This window comes from Miniopterus schreibersii (genome assembly GCF_964146895.1).
Source record: "Miniopterus schreibersii genome assembly, chromosome: 11".
In the NCBI taxonomy this organism is placed as follows: domain Eukaryota; kingdom Metazoa; phylum Chordata; class Mammalia; order Chiroptera; family Miniopteridae; genus Miniopterus; species Miniopterus schreibersii.
The window spans coordinates 26,659,905-26,684,886 of record NC_138111.1 but is presented as its reverse complement, the minus strand read 5'-3'; the positions used below and the strand labels follow the sequence as shown (position 1 = coordinate 26,684,886).

At 38.4% G+C, this 24,982-nt stretch overlaps 1 protein-coding gene across 7 annotated transcripts in view; it reads right to left on the bottom strand.

Annotated features, from left to right (window-relative positions):
• The window catches only part of RNF38 (ring finger protein 38), a 103,914-nt gene that overhangs the window by 30,540 nt on the left and 48,392 nt on the right, over window positions 1-24,982 (bottom strand). The window contains exons 1-3 of one of the 7 annotated variants that reach the window (XM_081152288.1): window positions 15,066-15,444; window positions 7,379-7,528; window positions 340-536 (exon numbers count right to left, since the gene is read on the bottom strand). In XM_081152288.1, the coding sequence (XP_081008414.1) occupies window positions 340-446 (107 nt within the window). In that variant the 5' untranslated portion in view covers window positions 447-536; window positions 7,379-7,528; window positions 15,066-15,444. Of the gene's footprint in view, window positions 1-339; window positions 537-7,378; window positions 7,529-15,065; window positions 15,445-24,982 lie in introns of those variants that run through there. The other 6 variants (XM_081152287.1, XM_081152284.1, XM_081152286.1 and 3 more) reach the window with 6 other exon arrangements.

The window sequence follows — 24,982 nt, the reverse complement described above, 5'->3', positions numbered from 1 at the left end:
CTCCTTACTTCCTTACCGTGTGAACAATAAAATGTATTTTTCCATAGTCAGGATTGCAAACCGGCCTGCAAAAAGTCTTCAACTATAAGGTAGTTGAATTCATATATAATGGTATGGATTGATTTTAGGTAAATCACTGTAGCCTCTTTCAATTTCTTTGTTGATCACAAGCTATATGAACTCTCACAGTCTTATGTAGGAGTCTAAACTTGTAATGTCGTTTTTCGTGTTTGAGTGTACAAGTACATATGTGTTGATGTGTTTATAAAATGCCTACAGAAAAGACTCAAAAATCTACCAATGGAAAAAAATTTGAGAAATAAATTGTAATCGACTAACCTTCTTCTGTTGCGTGCAGGTGTGTTGCATCGTTCCCCTGAGAAGTGATGTTGACTTGGTCGAACTGAAGGGGGCTGCCTATTTGATGTCATCTCCCATGGTCGCATTGGTGGTGAGGGAGCTGGTGATGCTGATGTATAATCAAAGACTGAATGAGAGAGGCGCTGTCTCTTGGGACTTGGACTATCTTCACTCTGCTAATGCAACAACAAAAAATCAGTCAACTGAATAAGACCTTTTAAGGATTTTAAATTATTGTTTATGCATAGATATTTAAATATATTTACCCTAAAGTGTAAAGGAGGGAAAAAATACACTATTAACCCAAGTTAAATACTTTTAAAGAAAAAGATGCTTGGGGTGAGTTGCGGGGGGGGGGAGCAGAAGAGAAAGGGAGATGTACAGTAAGTAATATCAAATGAAAAGTAAACTCCGTTTCTTAAAAATAATCATAAAATTCATCAGGTAACAACTATTACAAGATACACAATGGGGCAATAAACAATTGTATGGTATTTGACCATCTCTTAAAAATCCCCATTCAACTAAGAAATTCCATGTCTCCCATCAGTTAACCGTTGGAATCAACTCTTAGCTGAGAGATCAATTTAGGGGTGGGGTATAATTTAAGTAGGCCCTCAACTTTATTCTAAACCATACTCCTCAGCATCCTTATTTCTGTTGTTTAAGGCCATTACATTTATCTTCTTTAATAACAGTTACCTGGATAAAGTAAGATTTATATAAAAGAGATAAAGACAAAAAAATAGTCAACAGATCTAGATCAGTGATTTTCAACTGGTGTGCCACAATAATTTTTAAAACACGCACTACCTGACTATTTAGTTAGGAGCACTGACCTCTTTTCCTTTAGATTATCAAATTTAAAAAATGACAAAAGCTGACACAACAATAGCGGTCCCGTGTGAATGAATCAAAATTATACCTTTTTTTGTTACATCAGAAAAAAAAATTTTTTTTGGTGTGCTATGGAATTTTAGTAATTAGGATCTGAGTGTTATGAGATGAAAAGGTTGAAAAATCACTGATCTAGATTATCATTTCTTAACCAGTATGTCACAGCATTTTGGGAAATACACGGAGTTTCGGGTAGATCATGAGAATGAGTCATTTAAAACTTCTGTATGCTACGTGCTAGCACATAGTCTCAAGTTTTCAAGGGTCACAGCATTGCTTACTAGCTATAAAATTGGTATGAATTACTTAACTGAATTAACTCTCCAGGAGTCCCCATACAACTCAATTTCCTAACTGAGCCTCACCAAAACTGTCAAAATTACAAGTTAACTCAGAGTCTGATGAGGGTTATATTTTCCTAAGAGAACCCCTCCTAAATCCAATCTACTCCTGGTGAGTTCTAATTATTTGGGTAATACAGCACTTTTGATCGTAAAATAATTGGTACGTGCTGGTAGCACAAAAATCATGTTAAAATATTAGCTGAAGAGTATATGGTGCTACATACTACAACGTCAGATTTTAAGAGATAACATAAAACAGAACTGACTAAACTGATAGAAAAGCAGCAAACTGCTAAATGGTTATTTCTGATCATCTCGAATGATTTTAACAGAGATATTCCAAAGACCAAATCATTTTCCTTCTATATTTAAGAATATTTCAAATATGTCATTGTAACTAAAACAAAATAGTTTTTAGAACCATATACTCTTCTGTAACTCTGCAGCACACTAACCTTTTCTCCCTAGATTTAACAGTGTTATTAAAAGAATACTTGTTCTTACCCCTTGCTTTTAGTAAGAAAATCAGTTATGTTCTGATAATCCTAAAACTTAAAAAATGAAAAATAACCATTGAAATTTAGATATTTTGATTCAAACAAACAAACAAAAGACGGCAGAATGAGCAACACTTGACTAAAAATCATCAGTTTCCAACAAAGGAAAGAGGAAGTAAACTACCAAGAAACAAAAATTAGTTTAGCATTAGACTTTCCACAGAAAACAAAAGTTAAAAGTGCTCTGAGGGAAAATAATATTGAACCTACAATTTTACACACTAACCAAGCTATTTTAATCTAGTGTGAGGGCAAAAACAAAGACCTTGCCAGACTCAAAGCTGCTTCTCAAGCCCTGGTTGGTGTGGCTCAGTTGGTTGGAGCACCGAAGGTCACAAGTTCGATTCCCAGTCAGGGCACATACCCAGGTTGCGGGTCCAATCCCTGGTCAAGGTTCTTAAGAAAGGCTGAACAGATCACTGTTTCTCTCACAGTGATGTTTCTCTCTCTCCCTTCCTCTCTCTGTAGAATCAATGAAAAACATGTCCTCGGCTGAGGATTAAAAAAAAGTTGCTTCTCACATATTTGTTTAGAGAAATTTACTAGATTGATTTTATAATGTGTGTGAGCAAGTTCTTTCTCTATTTGAGGAAATATATACAAATACAGGATATCCAATAAACAGTAGTAGTGAAAAGGATCATGGCAGGTACAAAAAGTAATCATTACAAATTAGAACAAGGAGTCAGAGGACTCTAAGAAAAATACCCTAAATAATGTGGATGCAAAAACAGTATGATTGAGAACTTGGAAGTTCTTAATAAAATGTAAGCACATGGCTCTTTTGTGATAAGAAATGGAAAAGGTAATCAGAGAGTCTAGGAAAAACAAATCCATATTATTCTGTCACCTAAAGCATTCTTTGAGTTGAATAGTGTGAAGACTACATCTCCTTCTCATGGGCCAACATGCTACTTGGTCCTGCAATGACTATATAGATATACCTAATACTATGAAGGATATTTAATGGTTTTCAATTATTATAATTAACCGAGGTCAAGGCATGAAAGATCACTGTTATAGTTACAGAACAGAACAGCCCTAGCTGGGTAGCTGAGTTGGTTAGAGAATCATCCCAACACACCAAGGTTGTGGGTTCAATGCCCAGTCAGGGCATATACAAGAATCAAACAATGAATGCATAAATAAGTGAAACAAATCGATATCTGTCTGTCTCTCTCCCCTCCCCTCTCTCTAAAGAACAATCAATAAATAAAATTTTTAAAAAAAGAAAAAGAATATAAGATTGTAAACTTTGATATGATATAAAGACTTTTTTGTGACAAAATCATGGACTAAATGTGAAAATCCTAGTATAAATATCTAGAAATAATGGCACAAAAATACTTTTTAAATGCATCACTGAACTCAGAAACAAAGAGGAAGTTACCAAAGACCAGAGAGAAAGAGGATAACTGACAACCAGCTTTGTTTTGGATGTTCCCAGGGAGGACAAAAGACAAGGTCTATCGCTGAGACCCCTGCACACCAGAATTTCCAATGTAGTGTGCTTTCAATAAAAGAGAAGACCAGAAAAAGTCAGCCCACTGGTATGGAGTCAATAAGGACAGAGATGTCTATGTGGTCTGGATTGGTCATTGGAATAGGTATTACTCCTCTACGAATTTAAACCATGGGTTAGCTCTTCACACCAAGTTTGGGGTTCAAATACACAATTGCTAAATTGGATGATAATACAGAAACTGCCAATTTTTAAAACTGTAAGGGACTGATAGCAAAGAAGCAAAAAGGAATTTTTTGGGGTGATGAAACTGTTCTACATCTTGATTGTGGTGGTTCCACAATCTGTATGCATCTGTTATAACTCACAGACCTCTACACTAAAAGGGTGAATCTGACTGTATATCAATTATATCTCAAATTAAATTTTTTTTTAAAATTATAGGAGGCATTTCAATTCTAATTTTAAATACAGCTTATTTTTTATAGAGATGGAAATGTGCCACTTTTGTAAGAAAACCCTGAGCAATAAATACAAAGCTATCACTTTTAGAGAAATATTAAAATACTAACTAAATGTACATCAGGAAACATACGAGGATATTCATGGCAGCATTACTTTTAATAATAGTGAAAAATTGGAAACTACTCAAATGTCCCTCAAAAAGAGAGGGGATAAACTACAGTATAGCCATATAACAAATGGAATACTAAAAGAAGGAAACAGATTAACACAGCCACATGCATCAATATAGATGAATCTCAAAATAACAAAAATACACAAAGTATGATACCATTGATATTAAATTCAGAAACTAAATAGTATATAGTACTGAGGGATACTGCATGTGGGAAAGCCATATGGAAAAGCAAAGGGATATTAAACACAAATTCAGCAGAGGTTTACCCAAGGCACAGGTATGGGACAGCAGGTGGATGTAATATGGAAGGTCACATGGGAACTTCATTGTAACAGTTGAATTCTAAGCTGGATGTTGTTGTTTTTTAAATTACACGTGTTGCCTTATATTTTATAGCTTGCATATATGAAATACTTCATAATTTTAAAAATTAAAAAAGCATGCAAAATTGGAAAGATATTGACTAGGAATAATACAATATAAAGCAAGCAAGTAAAAAAGAAGCTAATTACAAAAGTCTTTAATAAACAAGGAAAATGACAAAAAATTCATAAACAGTGAAGATGAATGACAAAGAGAAATCAAAAACAAGATAAGCTTTTTTTTCAAAAACTGGGGTCGGAAACATGGATCCAGGAGACTATCAACACTGTCCTTCTCCTCTGTGGCCCTCCCACTTACCAGCCACATACCTAAACCCATGCTTGGAATGGGAAAAATCACTAATTTCTTTTCCCCTAGAGAAGGCTGCAGGGAAAATGATGTCCTCAGAAAAGATACTAGTTTCAGCTAAGATAAGGAAGTAGAGAGGTGCTTTAAGAAAAAAAAAAAAGGAAGAGGTAGGTGAGTCTGTTTAAAATGAAGTATTCTAAAGAGAAGAAAAAGTAGAAAGAGTTGGGAGGGAAGGAACTTGGGGAAAAAGCCAAGAGTAAGAAAACATGAGTATATTAAGGAATTAACTTTCTGAGGCTAGGACACAGCTGGGTAGGTTCTCTTTTTAATGTGGCAACTACATTTTACAAGGATGAGAAGCATAATCAGAACTAAGAAATCACACCTAATTTTGGTATCAATCAGTTGAAGGTATCTGACAGTATCTCAAAGGGGACGTGAGAAGGATCTACTATTTTGTTTCATGCAGAACAGTGGGAGGGCAGTAAATGGGTAAAGAAAATCTCCAGTCTCCTTTGGGGGCAAAGTACACTGAGGGCCTTATTCTAAAGTTAGAGAAAAGTAAGATGTAAGTTAAATTAGAACTATAAATAACAATATCTTCGCAACACCCAAATAGAATCAGCTCTATATCCTGTTTCATTTTCAAAACATGGGTTTAAATCTATTGCATCTGGCAGTTCTCTGAGTTTAAAGTTAATGTTGAGTTAAAGCCTGAAGTCTCAAAGTATAAAAAACACAGAAAATGTCAAATAACTTGTTTACTGGTGGCGGTAGTTAAGGTACTAAGTCAATTTTTCCTTATTGGTCCCCTACTAAATATCAAGGTATTACAGGCTAATGCTACATCAAAAATGGCATTCAGCCTGGCAGGTGTGGCTCAGTGGTTGAGCATCAACCCACGCACCAAGAGGTCACTGGTTCAATTCCGGGTCAGAGCACATGCCCAGGTTGCTGGCTGAATCCCCAGTAGGAAGCATGCAGGAGGCAGCTGATCACTGATGTTTCTCTCTCACTGATGTTTCAATCTCTCTATCCCTCTCCCTAAAAATCAATAAACATATTAACATGTACTGCATCGTGTTTAAAGAAATACTATTATCGAAAGGGCAGTAAGTAGGCAGATATAGTAGATAAGAAATAGCAAAAGCTGGATCTGAGTCTCTGCTCTGCCAATAGCTAGGTATGTAACTGGGCACCTTGGTGTGCTTTTCCAAACTTATTTCCTTTTTTTTAATACTCACCTGAGGATATTTTTCCCATTGCTTTTCAGAGAGAGTGGAAGGGACAGAGACAGAAAACATCAATGTGAGACAGACACATCGACTGGTTGCCTCCCATACACGCCCTGACCAGGGCCAGGGATTAAGCCAACAACTGAGGTACGTGCCCTTGGCTGGAATCAAACCTGGGACCCTTTAGTCCATGGGCCGACCAAGCCTATTTCTTCATCTAGAAAACCACCCATGATTAGTTTATTAGTTTTATTATTAAAAACAAAATAAGATAATATATGCAAAGCAGAGAACCTAGCACAAATTCCAAAAAGGAATATTATCCAGATGGAAGAATCCTGAATCACCTACACAGCTAGCTTCAGAAACTGGACATCTCCAATTTAATGTGTCACAAGCATTCCTCTTTCAAAACTAGTCCCAAGCTGCAACCTGCCACTCCCACACAAACAGAAAATGAGCTGGCTCTATCTAAAACTTCTAGCCTTGATTAGCAACTCCCATTACCTCAGATTTATATACACATGTACAAATATATAACATGGGCAAAACCCTAGCATCCAAGAATCAATTCTGTAACTGAGTTTCCTTTGTGGTACCTATGGACTAATGGATTAAAAGTTTAGTAGTTAACAATTTATATGAGCATATTTTAATAATCTTTTTAATAACATAATGATGATTTCAATCCATTCACACCTCATTTTCATTTAATATGTAACAAAATTTTAAATCACATTTTATCCAGAGATATCAAAAGTCATTGAAGGCAACTAACCATGTTTCTTCTCTGAAATATGCATTACTATATAACTAAGCACTAAGCAAATAAGTAGTGACAGCTTTAAAAAATATGTTATATGCTTCCATTTTTCCTTTGCTACACAATTTCACATATTCTGTAATATTTTCTACTTGCCTACAGAACTTGGCCTACTAGGACAAGCGATTAAGACCAAAAGATCAAAAAACAAGAATATTAAATGGTCAAAAAATTAACAACAGCTCAAGAGAAGACAAACATTCTTCAGAAAAGCAGGCTGAAAATTTTATATTAAGAAGTCCTCTAAGAAGAATATTCATTGCACACAGAACAGAAAATAAGAAGAAGGAAGATACTGAGAATTTTGTTTCAAGCCTTCCTAGAAACAACCTAGAATATTATCTGTGATTTTCAGCCCCGTGTAGGGAAAGGGTAAATATATAAGAACCTGGAAGAAAGCTTTGAAGTGAGCATCCTCTTGAACGGTAGTGTTCTGATCACTTGGGAGGAGAGGGAACAGGCTCTGAAGTCTCACCCTTTCACAAATCACCTTGTTAGGATGGCCAGGTAGAGGTGCTGAATTGGCCCCGGGAGATATCTGGGAAAAAGAGGGAGAAGAAAAGGATAGTTCATGGCTAGCTGCACCAATGTGGAGAATCATGCCTATGAAGGACAGTCTCGATTTCCTAGGTATTTGATTTAGCAGAGACTGGAAATAAATAAAAAATTAATCTTAAACATCAAAACAAATGCTAAGAACAGCAACGGTTGCCTCTGGCAATAGATCTCTCTTAGAAAAACATTTAAGGCAAAACAGCACTGTTCAAGAACACAGACTCCTTCCTATTTTTCCCAAATAATTTCTATTGATATTTGTTGGTATTAATTCTGAAATCCTAAAGGATACAGACAAGACTTTATGCTAAGAAAACCTGAGGTAAAAATTGTATCTCTTACATACTGAAAGGTAAGTGTCCAACTGAACTAAGATAAATATATTTTCTCATTTTACTTTTAAACTTCCAAATGATTGTACAAAAGATGATGAATAAGTACAGAACATTTGTGGCAAAACTTCTATAGCGATCATAGGCATAAAAAACAAGACCATGGTAATCTCACCTCTATTCAGCACAAATTTAGCAACTTTCCAAAGGAATAAAAGGCCAGATCATAAGCCCTCAAGTAAATGAGTGGAATGTTTTAAATGCATGACTTGATTGCAGGTTAATCCCCTTAAACTCATATGTAAATATACTTAATCTGTAGCATTTTAAATCACAGACGTCACAAGCATCACCTGTTCCACAGTGCTGTGGAGTGAACTGCCCCCTCGGGGGTGAGGCTTTGTGGACCTGCCTGCCCCTACACTGAAGACCATGTGCTTTAAGGCTGTCTTGTTTTTAGGGCCTCATTGCCTCATTCACTCCCCTACATAAGTGTCTATTCTGTGACAGGCAATAAACCAAAAAGATAGGCATGGTTTCCTACCTTCAAGAAGTGTGTGCTATAAAAAAGAAATAAATAAAAGCAAATCATTCTACAATATAGAGAGTATCATCTTTCTATGATAATGGTAGGTACTGGGTGCTATGGAGGGATAAGTGGCAAGAGATAGCAGTCCAGTCAGGAAACTGCAAAATGTTCAGTAAGGCTGGTCAGAAAGGAAGTAGCCAGAGAGTAAGGCAAACAGAGATCATGAAGTGGCATGCTATATATTAATAATCCTGCTATAATAAACTTCCTTAGCTCCTTTATAAATTTTTGTTTCTGGTTTGCTATGAGCCTGGTAAACAGATAGCCATGCCTGTTGGTAAGAGCAAACTTCCAAAGATCTTCCTAGGAGTAAATGAAAAACACTTGAGGGCAGTAACTTTTGAATTCATTAGTACTGCTACACCAAATGTTCTGAACATGAATTTAAAGCTTATCTCTGCACTACAAACACGAATGTTATAATATTCTTTACCACTATGATGAAGTACGAATTGCTGAATCAAGGACTATTTACTATCTCCTATAAGTAAAGAGTTAAGTTAGGAAGATAAAACATGAATCCCACCTTCAAAAAGCTTACTCTAGTTTTGTGTGTGTTTTTGAAAAAAAGATGCAAGTAGCCAACTATAAGACAATGTTTTAAATGCCATAATACAGGAAAAATTAGAATACAGGTAAAAGTCCTGGGTTTATTTGAGGGTAAGAGTAAGAAAAAATTTCATAGGAAAAAGTGTTTTAGCACTCCTGACTCCTCAGTCTAAGGCATTCTTTTTACCATTTTGGCAATTCTTTCCTCTCAAAACAGTCTGTTCCTCTATGATGGTTTCACATTCTTTTTGCAATCTTCTTAAGCTTTTAATTTGCACAGGAAGTACCTCTGAAGAGTTATTTTAATAAGGCCATCTGCCTTCAACTATCACACCTAAAGCAGTCTGTATGAATAGCACTCTTACAAACTGCTCCTGCAAGTAGCTGGCTGGGAAAACAGAATCAGAGGATCAGGTTTGCTCTCCTTCATTCTTTTTCCTTTGAAAACGTAAGAAACTAGCAACCCCTGGCTGCCATGGCCACAGTTAATAATTCTGAAGCATATTCCTCTCCTACTCACAACATCCTTTAGTCAGAAGCTCCATTTGTCTATAAAAAGGGAGAAAACAACACAAGGGAGAAAAGCTATATTCAATTCCTATAGTTAATACAGATCTGAGACAAAAATGATACATGGGTTTGATCAAAACCAGATGCCGCCACTGGATAAGATAAAATCATACACAATCACTGCGTGTGGGGGCGTTAGAGAACCTAAGATGGCCTCCAAGACTCCCACCTCTGGTGCGCATCTGTATAACCCATCCCTCCCTGGTGTATCGGCAGGACTGTAAATACGGGCGAATTTTATTCCCGTGAGTAGGTTAAATCACATGACCTAAATTAGACAAAGTCCTCCACAGAGGTGAAGGGATTTTCAGATGTAATCATAATTCTAAGTCGGTTGGTTTAAGTTAGTCAATCACAAAGGGGAGATTATCCTGGGTAGGCCTGACTTAATCAAAGAAAGCCCTCAAAAGAGGAACAGAGCCCTTCCTGAAGAGATCCTGCTGTCAAACCCGCAGACTAAGCTGCTATGTGTGAGAAGGCACACTAAGGGGGCCATGTGGGAGAGACCTGACAGCACTCTAAGAGCTGAGAGTGGTCACCAGGCAGCTAGCAAGAAAAATCACAAGAACCATATTAAACCAAGAACAAGTGAGCAGAGAAAAGAACATCAAGTCTCTGATGAAATCACAGCTCCGATAAGGTAAGACCTTAAACAGAGAGCCCCACAGCTAACCCATACCAGGACTCCTGACCCATGAAAAGTGTAAGACAACAGATTTGTGTTTTAAGCTACTAAATTTGTGGTAATTTATTACACAATAGAAAACTAACTAAACATACACACACACACATATTAAAAATAAAAATTACTGTACCACATGCAAAGGAAACTTTCTTCTCCAGAATTTTAGCTATATTAATTTATGAAAGATATAAATTAAGACATCTTTAAACAATACAGCAGTTTTAAAAATCTCAATCTTGTAATAGCTAACTTCATGCCAGGAAATGAACTGGGCTCTGATCTTTACACAGTGCAAGTCAGGGTTAAGTGACTTTCTTAAAGCCACACATCTGATAAATACTAAGAACCATAATTTAAAGGCAAGTCTATATCGCCTCTAAGGTTCATACTGAGCCCCACTAAACCACCTTGTAGTTTAAGAATTTTAAAAGTAACATTCTTCTTTATAATGCAGTTGGCTTAGTAACTAACAATTATTCCGCAAGGCCTATTTAAAGCTATATCAAGTATTTTAAATATATTTGTTTCCTTCTAAACTGTTTGACATAAATTTCCACTACTGCCCTAATTCTCCCTCAGTAAAAATTACTGAGGTTATAGTATATCTGAAAATTGATACAATTCTATTTTTCTCTAACAAGGCAAGTGTTGAACATTACAAAGACATAGTAACTTCAGCCTTCTCTCAGAATGCAACTTATATTTAAAAAAATTCATGCCAAGAGAACATCCCTGAGATGGGATTAAACCTGCAACTCACATATTTAAAAATTCATGCCAAGAGAACATCCCTGAGATGGGATTAAACCTGCAACTCACACACTTCTCATTTTTAATGTTTATTTACATATAACTGTATAACTAATCCACCCAGCATAACTGAGAAAAGCAATGTTTCACAAAACTAAAGTTATTTAAAACTATTTAACACTTTTAAGTACCAACGCATTACTATTTTAAGACATCTTTTGTTTAATGTGGCCTTTCCCTGTCTTGGTAACCATAATATAACCAAGAATTTAACCTTTGTCTTCGAGAGTGCAGGAATTATTATCAGTTATTGTGCTAAAAATAACATAGGACTTAGGTCCAGATATTGTGCCAGAACTTGCTTCCTCCAAAATAGTTTGACTACAGCTTCCTTCTTCATTCATTTACATTTTTCTCATAAAGGTGAGGCACAGGATACGTAGGTGTATTAAGTAATGTGCTTTCTACACAATAAATTGCTCAAAGGCCCAAACGGCTTTCTCCAAAATAGTCACATTACTCTCCAGAAAAAGGAAAAAAATGTTCACTGTTACTTGCTATAATATCAACTGGTCAGCAGCACTCAAACTACAGCCTAACAGAAGAAGGGGAAAACAAAACAAGGTAAGGAGTCAGGCGCTTAGTGCTGACCCCTAGTCCTTTACTCCTGTACCTAAGTTTGGGCACCTAAAAATGAAGAGGTCAAATTCAAATTATCCAAATAGTCTCACTGCTTCCAGGGTGGAAAGTAATCAGGTAGGTTTTATTAATTGAAAAGTTTGAATCCGTAATCTTTCCTCTGATAAATTCTCAAATTATACTCCAAAACATGGGAAAAACCGTATGTAACATATATTCATCACAGCACATTAACAGCAACAATTTAAAAGGGAACTAGAAGTAACCCAAATGCTTAACAAGTAAGTTATTTGCTAAGTAAGATTATGGTATCCATGCTTGGTGGACTACTATGCAGTCCTTAAATCATTCAAGGACTGGTACTACCTATGGCGGGAAAGGGGGTGTCATCACTGTATCGCAGTGGGGCAATTCCTTTTAAAAACAAACTATTCCCTTTTTTAAAAAAAAATGTTTTTATTGATTTCAGAGAGAGGAAGGGAGGGGGAGAGAGAGAGATAAAAACATCAATGATTAGAGTCATTGATCGACTGCCTCCTGCACACACCCCCTGCTGGGGATCAAGTGTCAACCTGATCATGTGCCCTGACCGGGAATTGAACCCCAATCACCTAAGACCCTAAGTCGATGCTCAACCACTGAGCCATGCACGGCCAGGCCTACTCCCATTCTTAAGTTAAGGGTCCATGTCTTTCTGGAAGCAGAGCAGAGCCAGGATTGGTGAAAGTAGCCAAAAGGCTCCACTCTACCCTCCCCCCACCTCACAATCTCATAAATTAATGGGAAGGAGGGGAGAAGGTAGGCACATTACATGTACTGAGAAGGTGAACACAAATATTAGGAAAAATAAGAGTTACACATTCTTTTAATAAATTGTTTCTTTTGCTTCCACAATCCAGATTTGCCTGCACAATGATTATTCTCCCCTCAAGGAAGTATATCTAAAATCATTTTACTTACACTGGTAACCTCTTAATTGATTCTAAAGTATCTCTTCAAATTTAGCTTTAAGAATTACATGGATCTGGAAGACATTCGGACCATGACCAGTCCAAATCAATGAAAAACTTGTGTATTTAAAAAGATGAAATGAGACTGAGCTGATGATTCTTATTAAATAAGTCATAATTAATTCAAATATTTATTGTGCATCTACCATGTGCTAGATGCTGTCAATACAATGAGGAAAAAGAAATAGACCTTGCCCTCAAAAAGATTCAGTCTAGTGAGGCAATTCAACAGGAACTAAAAATGAAGATTAAGGCCCCCTAACAGAGGGGGTTAGAGGTAAGGTATTCAAATAGAGGGGGAAATGTTAAGTGTTTAAATCCTTTAAAAAGGAACATAAAAAGACATATGGAGGTGGGGGGAGACTGTATGCGTGGACCTTCTTCATCTATTTGCTCAAATTTCTCACTGATTTATTGTATATTTGCTTGATCTCGTCCAGATAGGCAATGTCACATTAGGAATTTAACATCTGCTGAACAAACTAGAACTATTGGGTTCAAATGTGTGTTTACAATCTGTAAACTCTCAAATAAATCAAGCCTTGAGTTAACCAAAATAGAAGTGAAAATGAACAGAGGCGATTAATAGTAAAATAACCAAAAAACCAGTAAGTAGACCAAGACACTCCAGAATAATCACAGGATTAATCAAGAACTACCTTTCCAGCAAAATGAATTACAAAATGGTGGTGGCCTAAACAAAACTGGGGCAGCACAGAGAGAAATAGATGGAGTAGACTGTTAATAGAAGACAAAGATAATCTCGATCAATAATCTTTCCATGCTGATCAATCATTTTGGAGATTTTTACCTAAGGATTTTTACCCATGCTTCCCACCCATGGCCTTGGGAAAAAAGTAAAAAATGAGCACAAATAAAATGTAACTAAAAGCCTGATCCAAAGCTGTTGGCAGAGAGACAATAGAACTACACTCTACATTATGATGCTAACAGACTCAGTTTTATCTAACATCCTCTGTCCACTCTTTTTCAAAAACCAGGCTGCCCTAGTAAATTACCAATATCTACTAAGATTAACACTTGCCAACCTAATTTAGTTATAAAAACAGATGGGTATATAAACTTCAACAAATACAGAATCACAAACTACCTTCTAGAATTACAGAAGCTATCAAAGGTGGATAAACCACGAAAATCACTTAAATTCAACTCTCATATTTTACAGATGAAGACCTGAGGCCCACATGGCTAGTCTGTGGCAAAAATGATTCAACTATAGCTTCTAAAAGACCAAAAATTCTCTTAGAAATAAGCATTACAGAAAATGATAGAAATCAACTTAAAATTGAAGCCCTACAATAAATAGATTTAAGGTTTAATAGGTTTTCAAAAAGTGAAAGGTACTATGAGAGTAAATTTATAAGCCAGCAAAAACTGAAGAAAGGGCTACATGAAGTGATACAATTCCCACTTGAAAATCCAGATATTAATTTCATCTTTTGATTGCAGGTACGTCCCAGCTTCACAATGATCTGAAACCTGTATTTTGTTCTCGTATTGTTACTTCTATAGAAGTCCAATTTCTGTTAGAACCGTGTTCTCCAAAAACAGGAACAATTTTACCTTGATTCCAACTGTCCCTAGATTCTTACTGTTCTGATTTCCATAAAAATTGTGTGAATGGATTTTTAAAAAATTTATGCCTAGTTACCAGGGCTGCTTGCTATTTAAAGGAATTTTGCGGTAAATATGTTAACCATACTGCAATCAAGGCCAAATAGGATCTAAAACGGCATATACTTAAATTTTTGTACATTAATTGCGCCTCATTAAGGAAAAAAAATGCAATTTATACAATGTATTCATGTTTCTATTTATGATGGAAGAATTAGCATACGCAACTTTTACTGAATAACAGTATACATCATTTTTGCAGCACAAAGAAAAAGCGAGGTCCCTTTAAAGTCCTACACACGAAAATGTAAACTTTATTTTTTAGCCCTCAATAATTTGAAAAAGCCCTGGTTCAAAACCAACCTCTCTCATTCTTCAGCCCTGAAAGGAAGAACTTTCATCCCCTGAGAACAAAACACAGCCTGTCCAGAAACCCGCCGCGGCAGAAGGACGCGAAAGAGGTCCCTTCCGACTGGTTCCGCGTTCTCCTGGGTGACATCATTTCACCTGCGCCTTGGCAAAAAGGGAGGTAGCCAGAGAGCAAGGCCATCTGCCAGGGGCAGCTGGCCGGAGCTCCCGCTGGCTGTGCCCTCCTCACCGCCGCCTGGGAAACAAAGAGCGCCGGCCCGGCCGCGCCCCTCCGAACACCGGACAACCACACCTCCGCTCGGCCGCGCGGCCCCTGCAGGTCCCAACGGCCTGCAGGTCCGCCGTCCAGCCCTCTCGCGCGGGAACCAACGGCCGGCCGCGGCTCCCAGTACCTGCGAGGGAAGGCTCCGCCCTGCGGGGTTGCTCCCGCGGCTCCCAGCTGGCTTGCCGTCTCCTATTGTGACCACTCGCCCAGCCAGTGACCAGCTCGCCAGATCTCTCGTCCCCAGGCCTCCTCACCCCCGGAACCCAGGCTTCAACCAAGGCGCTGTCAGGATGCTTCTTTCCTCCCGGTACCATCACACGGGCTGCGCCAGGAAACTATGGCTGCAAGCCCGGAGCTGACAGCGAGCTAGCGCCTCGGGGGCTCCATGCTCTCCGCCCCCGCGCCCTAGCCACCCGGGCAGCTGCCCCTCCCGCTGCACCCCGCCACCCTGCTCGAGGACCAGGCTCCACGAGCGCCGGCGCACTACGCTCGCACTACGCTCGGCTGCGCGCGCAGGCGACAGCCCTCCCACTTCTGGATTCTGGATCGCTCTTGCCCCGCCCCCTCTTGGGAACAAACCTAGCGGGCCCAGGGCGTGAGACCGACAGACGCTCCGCCTCTTTCTCCCTCCGCTCAGCTCAGCACGGATCCCCCTTTGTTTCCACCCCGAGCGGGGGTGGGGGCGGGGCGGGGCTGCTAGAGTCCTGGCGCAACTCGGGCTAGTTCCGGCAACAGACCGCGCACCACGCCCCTGCGCAGCCCCGCCCCGTCCCGCCTCCCTCACTCGGATGCGGGACAGTGGGCGGGCTGCGCCTCCCAATTCGTACACTTTACCTAAATTGTTGCTGCCCGTCTGTGCCTCCCACCTCCAAAACTCAGCAGTCAACAGTAACCGACCTCACTCAAATTCACAATATATATTCATGTGGCCTGAGGAATTTTTACTGATGTAGAGGTAAGGTGTCTCACAATGGAGCAAGCAGGTTGGAACCCAACTTGTCTGGCTGTAAGGCTTAATTAAAAAGTGACAGTTATTCAGACCTTGCTGAGAATGGGAAATGAGATAGGTACGAAGATCGAAGCTGGCCTGGTGACCTGATCATGTTCAAGATCTAAAAGAGGAAGTAAGCATAACGCATGGACACAGGCGTCTAATAGTAGGGTAAAGGCCTGGGGCGGGGGCAGGAAGTGGGGAGGAGGAGTCAATGTGGGGGAAAAGGGGAACATCTGTAATACTTTCAACAATAAAGATAAATTTTTAAAAAATAAAAGAGGAAGTAAGACCTTCCATAAAAAGCACAATAAATACAAGGAAAAGATACTTAAGTGGTATCAGAGGAAAGGACGGCAGTGAAGGGGCCATTATGGAAGAAGTGGGCTTTAAGCAGACAGGAACTAGATGTCTTCAAGGAGGGTATTTTACAGTGGTCCTATCAGGGGGAGAAAACAGAAAATGAATTGTAGTTCTTTTGGCGTTACTTAAACCAGTCTCCTTCCCGGTTTAGGCCTCAGGCTGCTTCTAGTAGAAAATTAGAAAATCAGACAAAAATGATGTTCCAGGACCCTCTGAACCTCTATGTATGAATATGGTAATTATCTGTATACATTTGTCTCCCAGATCAGGCTCAGCACTGGAACACTGTTTTAACTCAGTAACCATCTCAAGGTCCAAACCTACAGCTTGAAACAAAACTGAAGGTGCTTAGCAACTGCTAAATCAAAATTCCAGCAGTAACATTAAAGGCTTTTACAATTCCTTGACAAAGAAAAGCTAGAATGAGATAACAACCCCTATGAACACAACCCCTCCCCCAGGCCCAACCACCATTAAATATCCCAGTTACATAGCTCATTCTTCCCTCAAAGCCCTCTCTGCCAGTCTAACAAAGCAGCCAATTTGGAGATGATTACACCAAATTTTTAACATTTCTATTTTCCATTTCATGGTAAAGAGTCATAAATCTCAGCCACACCTTTAGATGCATCTAATGCAATACATTTCTAATGTGAATTTCTCACAACTCCTCCTCTACTGCTGTGAACTAACCTGGCATTACAGATCTTCCACCAGAATCTCAGCTACACAAGCTTTCTTACACAATACCATCCTGAAACAGTTTTTCCTGTATACCTGGATATGGGCTATGCGATGAGAGGGGAAAGGGGGGTCATATACTGGGAAAGGGAAGAGAAATTACCATTTGAGAGTTGTCCAATCATAAGAGTCAGATTCCTCAAGTGCTGAATCTCAGCAGCAAAAATCTACTACAGTCCACCAGGGTTCCTAACGCTTCAGTTTATCTGATTCTCCCTTTGTGAGGCAAATTCCTTGAGAACCCTTTTCAAATGGTTAAGATTTTAGCTATCTGGGCTCTTAGGGCTTAACCCAAGAAGTCTGCCTAGATGTAAAACCATGCTCCCTTCCTCTCCTCAAGGCTGGATAGTTTGAAATTTGTACTGCAATTTTTTCTCAAATTGATTTTCTTAAAAAATCTGGTACCCTGCTAATAAACACCGAAAGATAAGCTTTAAGGTGAGCCAATTATACCAGAACAGTTGCTCAACTCCGGTCCACCTATAATTTTGTTTCATGTCTGACCAAAAAAATGGGAATCCTTGTTAGAGAGGTGTCCAATAAAACTTTCTGCGATAATGGAAATGTTAGACATCTGCACCATCCAAAAGATGGCCACAAGCTACATATGGCTACTGAGCACTTGAAATGAGACTAGTACAACTAATGAGATGACCAGGATCAGTTTAGGCACATGTGGCTAGGAGATAGCACAGCACTTGAAGGAACAGTTGCTTGTAAAAAGAACTTCTTGAGAATTCTGACTCCAAGATTGCCCTTTAAAACTGGTTTTCACAACAGATGTGAAAACTGCGAAAGACTACTAAAAACTTCTTCCTGAGGTACCCAAGTCATTTAAGTCCCCTCACTTCTAAAATAAAAATACAGTATCCCCCACTTTTTGAAAGCCTGGTTTATACCCCTTCACTTTTTATTTATTTATTTTTAAATATATATCTTTATTGATTTCAGAGAGAGGAAGGGAGAGGGGGAGAGAGAGAGAGATAGAAACATCAATGATGAGTCATTGATCGGCTGCAGCCTGCAACCAGGGCAAGTGCCCTGACTGGGAATCGAACCCCAATCTCCCGGATCCTAGGTCGATGCTCAACCACTGAACCACACCTGGCTGGGCTACCCCTTTACATTTATTTATTTATTTATTTATTTATTTATTTATTTATTTATTTATTTAAATATATCTTTATTCAGTTCAGAGAGAGGAAAGGAGAGGGAGAGAGACAGAAACATCAATGATGAGAGAGTCACTGATTGGGCCCACGACCTGGGCATGTGCCCTGATCGGGAATCGAACCCCGATAGCTTGGATCCTAGGTTGACGCTCAACCCGTGAGCCACGCCTGGCCGGGCAACCCCTTCACTTTAAAAAATATATATATCTTTATTGATTTCAGAGAGAGGAAGGGAGAGGGAGAGAGAGTTGAAACATCAATGATGAGAGAGTCGTCATTGATTGGCTGCCTCCTGCACGCCCCCGACTGGGGATCCAGCCCACAACCTGGGCATGTGCCCTGACCAGAAATCGAACCTCAATCTCCTGGATCCTAGGCCGACACTCAACCGCTGAGCCATGCCCGAACCTCCCCAGTTTCACAAAAGAACTACGTTAGTGCCTGTTTCTGCCAACCAAAAGGAATCTGAAGAGGATTTAGCAAAAACAAGGTGCAGCGTTTTTTCTGCTGTGAGTACAGCAGTGTGCACCTGAGCAGCAAGAGTGGCACCATCAAGCTTCTTCCAGGGCAGCTACACTCAGCATCTCAGCAGCAAGCTGCCGTTGCTCTGAACTGTATCTGAGTATCTGTGCTTTATCTCGATTTATTTTGTGCATTTGTTAGCAAGATGTGTCCTAAGGTAATCACTTCCTCACTTTACACCATTTCGGCTTACGAAAGGTTTCATAGGAATGCTTTACTTTAAGATAGCAGAGGAAACCTGTATACCCATACACTGCTTACCACATAGGAAAATACTGAAGTTCTTTAAAATGTGTCTCATCACTGGGGTTGTCTACCCTGGTGTCATACCATTCTAATAGCTGTTGATAACAGCTGAGATTTTGATTGGGTTGCCATGTATCCAGAGATGATATAAGAGGTGCTGATATCTTTACAATATTGAGTATCTATGAGCAAGATGCATCCTTACATTGTCTGAATCACTAATTTTTTTCCATAATGCTTTACAGTTTTCTGTAGAGATCTTGCACATTTTTGTTCTTAGGTTTATTCTAGGCTTTATACATAATTATTACTAGTTTATCTTAATTCTTCTGAATTTTCTATACATACAATCATATTGGCAGAAAATAATGATTATTCAACTATCTTTCTTTCCAACAAATTTTTCTTTTTCTTTTTTTGGTTTTGATTTACTGCGCTGGTGAGGACCTCTGGTACAGTGCTAAATAGTGAGAGCAGACATTTCTGTCTTATTTCAAAACAGGAAAACTTTCAACATCTCACATTTAAGTATGTTTGCAGTAGCTTTTTTGTAATCTCTTTAGCAAATTAAGGGAGTTCTCTTTTATTTTCTACTTGGTTTAAAGTTTATCATAAATGGATGTTTAATTTTATCAAAATTTTTTGTACCTATGAGCTAATTATATGATTTTTCTATTAATGTGTGAATTATACTGATTGGTGTTGGGGTGTTAAACCAACTTTACCTTCTAATTTAAAAAACACATCTTATTGTATTGCCCCTTTTACATATTATTGGATTTGGTTTGCTAATATTTTGTTTAGGATTTTTATATTTGTGTTCCTGAGTGAGACGAGCTTTTATTTTACATTTTTGTAATGTCCTTGTCACGTTTTGTTACAAAGATTATGCTAGCCTCAGAAAATGAAATCAGGGAGTGGTCTCTCTATTGTCTGGGAGAGTTTCTGTAAAATTGGCGTTATGCTTTCTTTAAATGTTTGGTAGAACTTGCTGGTTAGTCAACTTGAAATTAAATTTCTTTAATAGTTATGGATTTCTTGTTAGATATTCTGTCTTTTCCTCATTTGGAAACTCACAATCTGCTTCTAGAAAACTATCTCGCAATCTTGTCAATTTGAAGGGTACTACTGCTGGAAATACATTTTCAAGTACACTTTATTATAAACAAAAATTACAAATTTTATCTAAATAATAGTAGTCTGCCCAAGAGTAAATATAAAGTTTGGTTTTGTGCTCAATCTTTCATTTAGACATCAAAGAATATCTAAATAATACTTATCTGAAGGGCTTTTATACAGAAGAGATGATCATAGGCTATAGGTTTCTTATCCCTCTACACACTTGTATCACAACACCTTACAGTATTTATTAAGTGTCTATTTCCCCCTATTAAACTGTAATAAGCTCCTCTGGGACAGGTCCCATTTCTCCTTTGTATATTACTGACATTCATATTGGGAGAACGTTGGCTGACAGTGAAGAAACAGAAAAGGAAGGAGGGGCATCTCCTGGTTTAACATGTTGAAAGGCATGACTTGAAGAGCTGCAGATAAAGAATCCTTGTCCAGATGCCGAAGAACCATGCACATGAAGGAAAAATGCCAGGAAAAGAAAAGCTACACACTTTTGGGCCCTGCCCTGCCCTGTCCAAGAAGGCGCTGGGCAGAGAATGGCCTTCCTGCTAGAAGTCTGCAACCTCTTCAAGGAGGCAGTTTGCCACTGTTGCCACTGTCAGAAACAGGGCTGTGCTGCCATCATATCCACTTCCAAGTCTCATGGCTGTAGCCTCATTCCAACATCAACCACTACTGCTGAGTTAGTGGCCTCTACTCTGTTCTAAAATATCATTAATCCTCCTAGCTTGCAAATACATATTTACTTGACTTATTTGCCCATTAGACAGTAAACTCCTTGAAGCTATAGACTAAGCCTCATTGACTCTGGCAAGGGGTTTAGCACATGGCAAGAGCTCAATAAAAAGTTTAATGATATGTAAATACTTCACAGCAGTGGTATTTCTAGTGTTTTTATCAATAGGTAAATTCTCAAGGAGAAATGGGGCAAAGAAACAGAGTGGGTAGTAAGGGAGGAACAAGGACACAACAAATAAATTTCAAAATTTCCTGAAGCGAGCGAGCTATGCTCACTCTCCTCCCTTAAAAGTTCCCCTCCTTCCACCAAAACCAGTTAAAAGGACCTAATAAGATGAAGCTACTCTGGGGAAAGAATCCTTTGTGCTACTCATATCCTTTGATTCAATTCTACTCCAGCAATCTAGGCTCAAGATAGAGATCATTCAAAGCTTATTACAAATATGCAGTAATCAAAACACTGTAGTACTGGCATAAAGATATATATTATACACCAATGGAATACAGTAGAGAGCCTGCAAACCCTTGAATATATGATCAAATGATACAGACAAAGGTGCCAAGACCATTCAATGGGGAAAAAACAGTCTTTTCAACATTGGTGCTGGGAAAACTGGATATCCATATGCAAAACAATAAAGACAGAAGACTCTTACCTTTTTCTATATGCTGTGGATGAAAAGGGGCCACATACTAAACCTGACAAGCTCAAAGAAAGTCTGCATGATGGCCTTACAAACTCAGAGACCTAAAACAACCACAAGGATGGTCTGAAATTACAACTTTTTAACTACAAGCAATTTACGGTGGGTAGTCATGTCCTAGGCTAGAATCTTCCCTAACAAAGGTCAATTTTCACCTTAATTAAGCCTGTCTATTGTCTTTTTGCATCTATGATAACATACCTTTGGAACATCAAAGCACAGGTACTGCAACAGAGCAGAGATCACAAATCCCCTCATTGTTATTGAGGTAATTGTTGACTGTTAGCTATCCTGTACCCATCTATGTAAAAGAAGTATGTGTCTATCATTTTACCTTTTATCCAATCCCAGAGCACACCCCCCCCCACTTTGCTTTCTCCCAACTCCCTAATCTATCACCAATGGATTTCATGTAACTCACTTATGTCTCTTCTTTTGATTATAATGTATAAAATAAGTTGTAAAACTGCCATTCTCTGTAACATTTTCTCAATCTGTTGCGATTTTGCTTCCCAGCAATTGTCGACAGTTTGGCTCAAATAAACTCACAAAAATTCTTTACAGGTTTGAATGTTTCTTATGTTGAAATACAAAAATGAGTGAAAAATCTAAGCATAAAAGCTAAAACTATAGAACTTTTAGGGCAAAATATAGGGGAAAAGCTTCATAACATTGGATCTGGCAACGATTTCTTGGATATAACACCAAAAGGACAGGCAACAAAAGAAAAAAATAGATAAACTGGATTACTTCAAAATAAAAACTCTATGCAAAGGACACAATCAACAGAGTGAAAAGGCAATCTATGAAATGGGAGGAAATATTTACAAGTCATATGTCTGATAAGGGCTTACTATCTAAAATATATAAAGAACTCCTACAATTTGAACAATAAAAATAATAAAATTTGATTTTAAAAAGGTCAAAGGACTTGAATAGACATTTCTTCAAAGAAGACATACAAACAGGAAAAAAAGTATGGGAAATGCAAATCAAAACCACAATGATATATTACCTGACACCCACTAAGATGGCTACCTACTATTTAAAAAAAATAAAAAAGGAAACAGAAAACAACAAGCGTTGACAAGCATGTGGAAAAACTGGAATCATTGTGCACTTGTGGGAATGTAAAATGGTGCATCTGCTATGAAAACAGTATAGTGGTTCCTCAAAACATTAAAAATAGAAATGATCCCAGCAATTCCATTTCTGGATACATACCACAAAGAAGGGTCTCAAAGAGATATTTGAATACCCATGTTCCTAGCAGCATTATTCAAGATAGCCAGAACATGAAAAAAAAACAAGTTCATGAATGAATGAGTAAATAAAATATACTATAAACATATACCAGAAATTATTCAGTTGTAAAAAGAAAGGAAATTCTGATGTATGCTACAATGTGGATGAACCTTGACAATATGAAGCTAAGCGGGATAAGCCAGTCACAAGGAGACAAATATTGCATGGCTCCACTTATGCGGGGTACATAGAGCACTGAACTCCATATAAACAGTAAGTAGAATGGTAGTTGCCAGTGGCTGGGAGGAGAGGAAAATGAAGAGTTATTGTCTAATGGATATGGAGCTTCCACTTTGCAAGATGAAAAGAGTTCTGGAGATTTATTGCACAACAATGTGAATGTACTTAACACTACTGAGCTGTAAACTTAAAAATGGTTAAGATGGCGCCCTGGCGGGTTGGCTCAGCTGGTTGGAGCATACACTAAAAGGTTTCAGGTTCAATCCCCAGTCAGGGAACGTGAGGGAGGCAACCGATCAATGTTTCTCTCACATTGATGTTTCTCTCTCTCTGCCTTCCTCTCTCTCTAAAATCTTTTTTTTTTTAAAAAAAAAGCTTAAAGTGAGAAATTTTATGTTAGGTATATTTTACCACAACTATAAAAGAAAATCTTATCACAGCAGCAAAAGGAGTGTTTTTAAAATACAAGCCAGATCATGTCACTCCTTTGCTTAAAACCCTCCAAATGCTTCCCATAACCAGCAAGATAAAATCTAAAGTTCTTTCCCAGGCTTACCAAGATCCATATGATCTGGCCTGAGCCTGCCTCTTCTCATACCACGCCCACTCTCCTCCACCTTGCTGGTGCGGGTATCAGCCTTCTTTCTGTTTGCATAATCTTTCTAGCATTAGGGCCTTTGCACAGCTGTTCCCTCTCCCTCAAATGTGTTCGTTCTTATCATTCATATCTTAGCCTAAGTGCCTAAAGGCCTTCCTAACATCTAATCTAGAGAAGCCAACTGCCCAATTACTTGCATAGCACTTGCATCTGATTACTTACTGGTTTACACATACAGTTCATTTTCTGCCTCTTCCACAAAAAATAAACACCAGGAAAACAAGGATCTTCCTTGTCAGTCTTCTCACCATTGTATCCTGGTGACTCAACAGTGCCTGGCACATAATAAGCACTTAATAAATATTTGCTGAATAAATGCATAAGAGTGGGGTGGTGTTTTTTTTAATGATCTAAAGCTTCACAATTAAAGACATGTTAAATTACCATGGAGCCTTAAGATGGAACATTATGCAGCCATTTTAACTGATGTTTCAAGTAGCTATAGTGTGCAGATTTTATTTTCCAAAATGGCCATAGTAAGTTCTCCTGCCTTTCATTCTCTTCTTACAACATTATGTTGACATTTCTGCCCAGTGGTAGGATCAATGTTCTCTCCTCTTGAATTTGGGCAGGCCTGTGACTGGTGAAAGTGATACTTTGTGACTTCTGAAACTAGGTCATAAAAGGTCATGCAGCATCTATCTGGTCTTTTTGGGACACTTGCTCTTGGAATCAAGCCACCATGCTGTGAGAAGCCCAAGCTACATACAGGCCGAGAGCCACAGTGGAAGTCCCAGCATCCACCATCAAACATGTATCAAGATGATTCATCCTCAACCACCATCTGACTGCAACTGAATGAGAAAACTACACACACAAGAGAGCCGCCTAGCTGAACACAGGAAATGCCAGAACCATGAAAGATATGCTTTGCACCACTGAGTTTTAGGGTAACCAAATACAGAGTCACAGATAATTAGAACAATTTAGTTTTATTTTAACCATGCAGAGAATACAGAGGAAAATTTGAGGGAAAAGATGCTATGTTAAGAGTAATTATCACTAAAAAATGGTGAGTTTGCTTATGACATAGTCTATTTCTACATATTTCCCCAGATTTCCATAATGGACACATGTAACTACATAATTGGAGGCATGGGGAGATTTAATGTTTTTTTAAAGCACAAGTAGCAAGAATAATCAAAGATCCTTAAATGGCTTTTCTTAACTGACCATGGAAGATTTAGGAATGACCAATAAACATATAATATAATAAGTATCATTAGTCATTAAAGAAATGCAAATTAAAACCACAAAGAGATGCCACTTCACTCTCACTACAATGGCTAT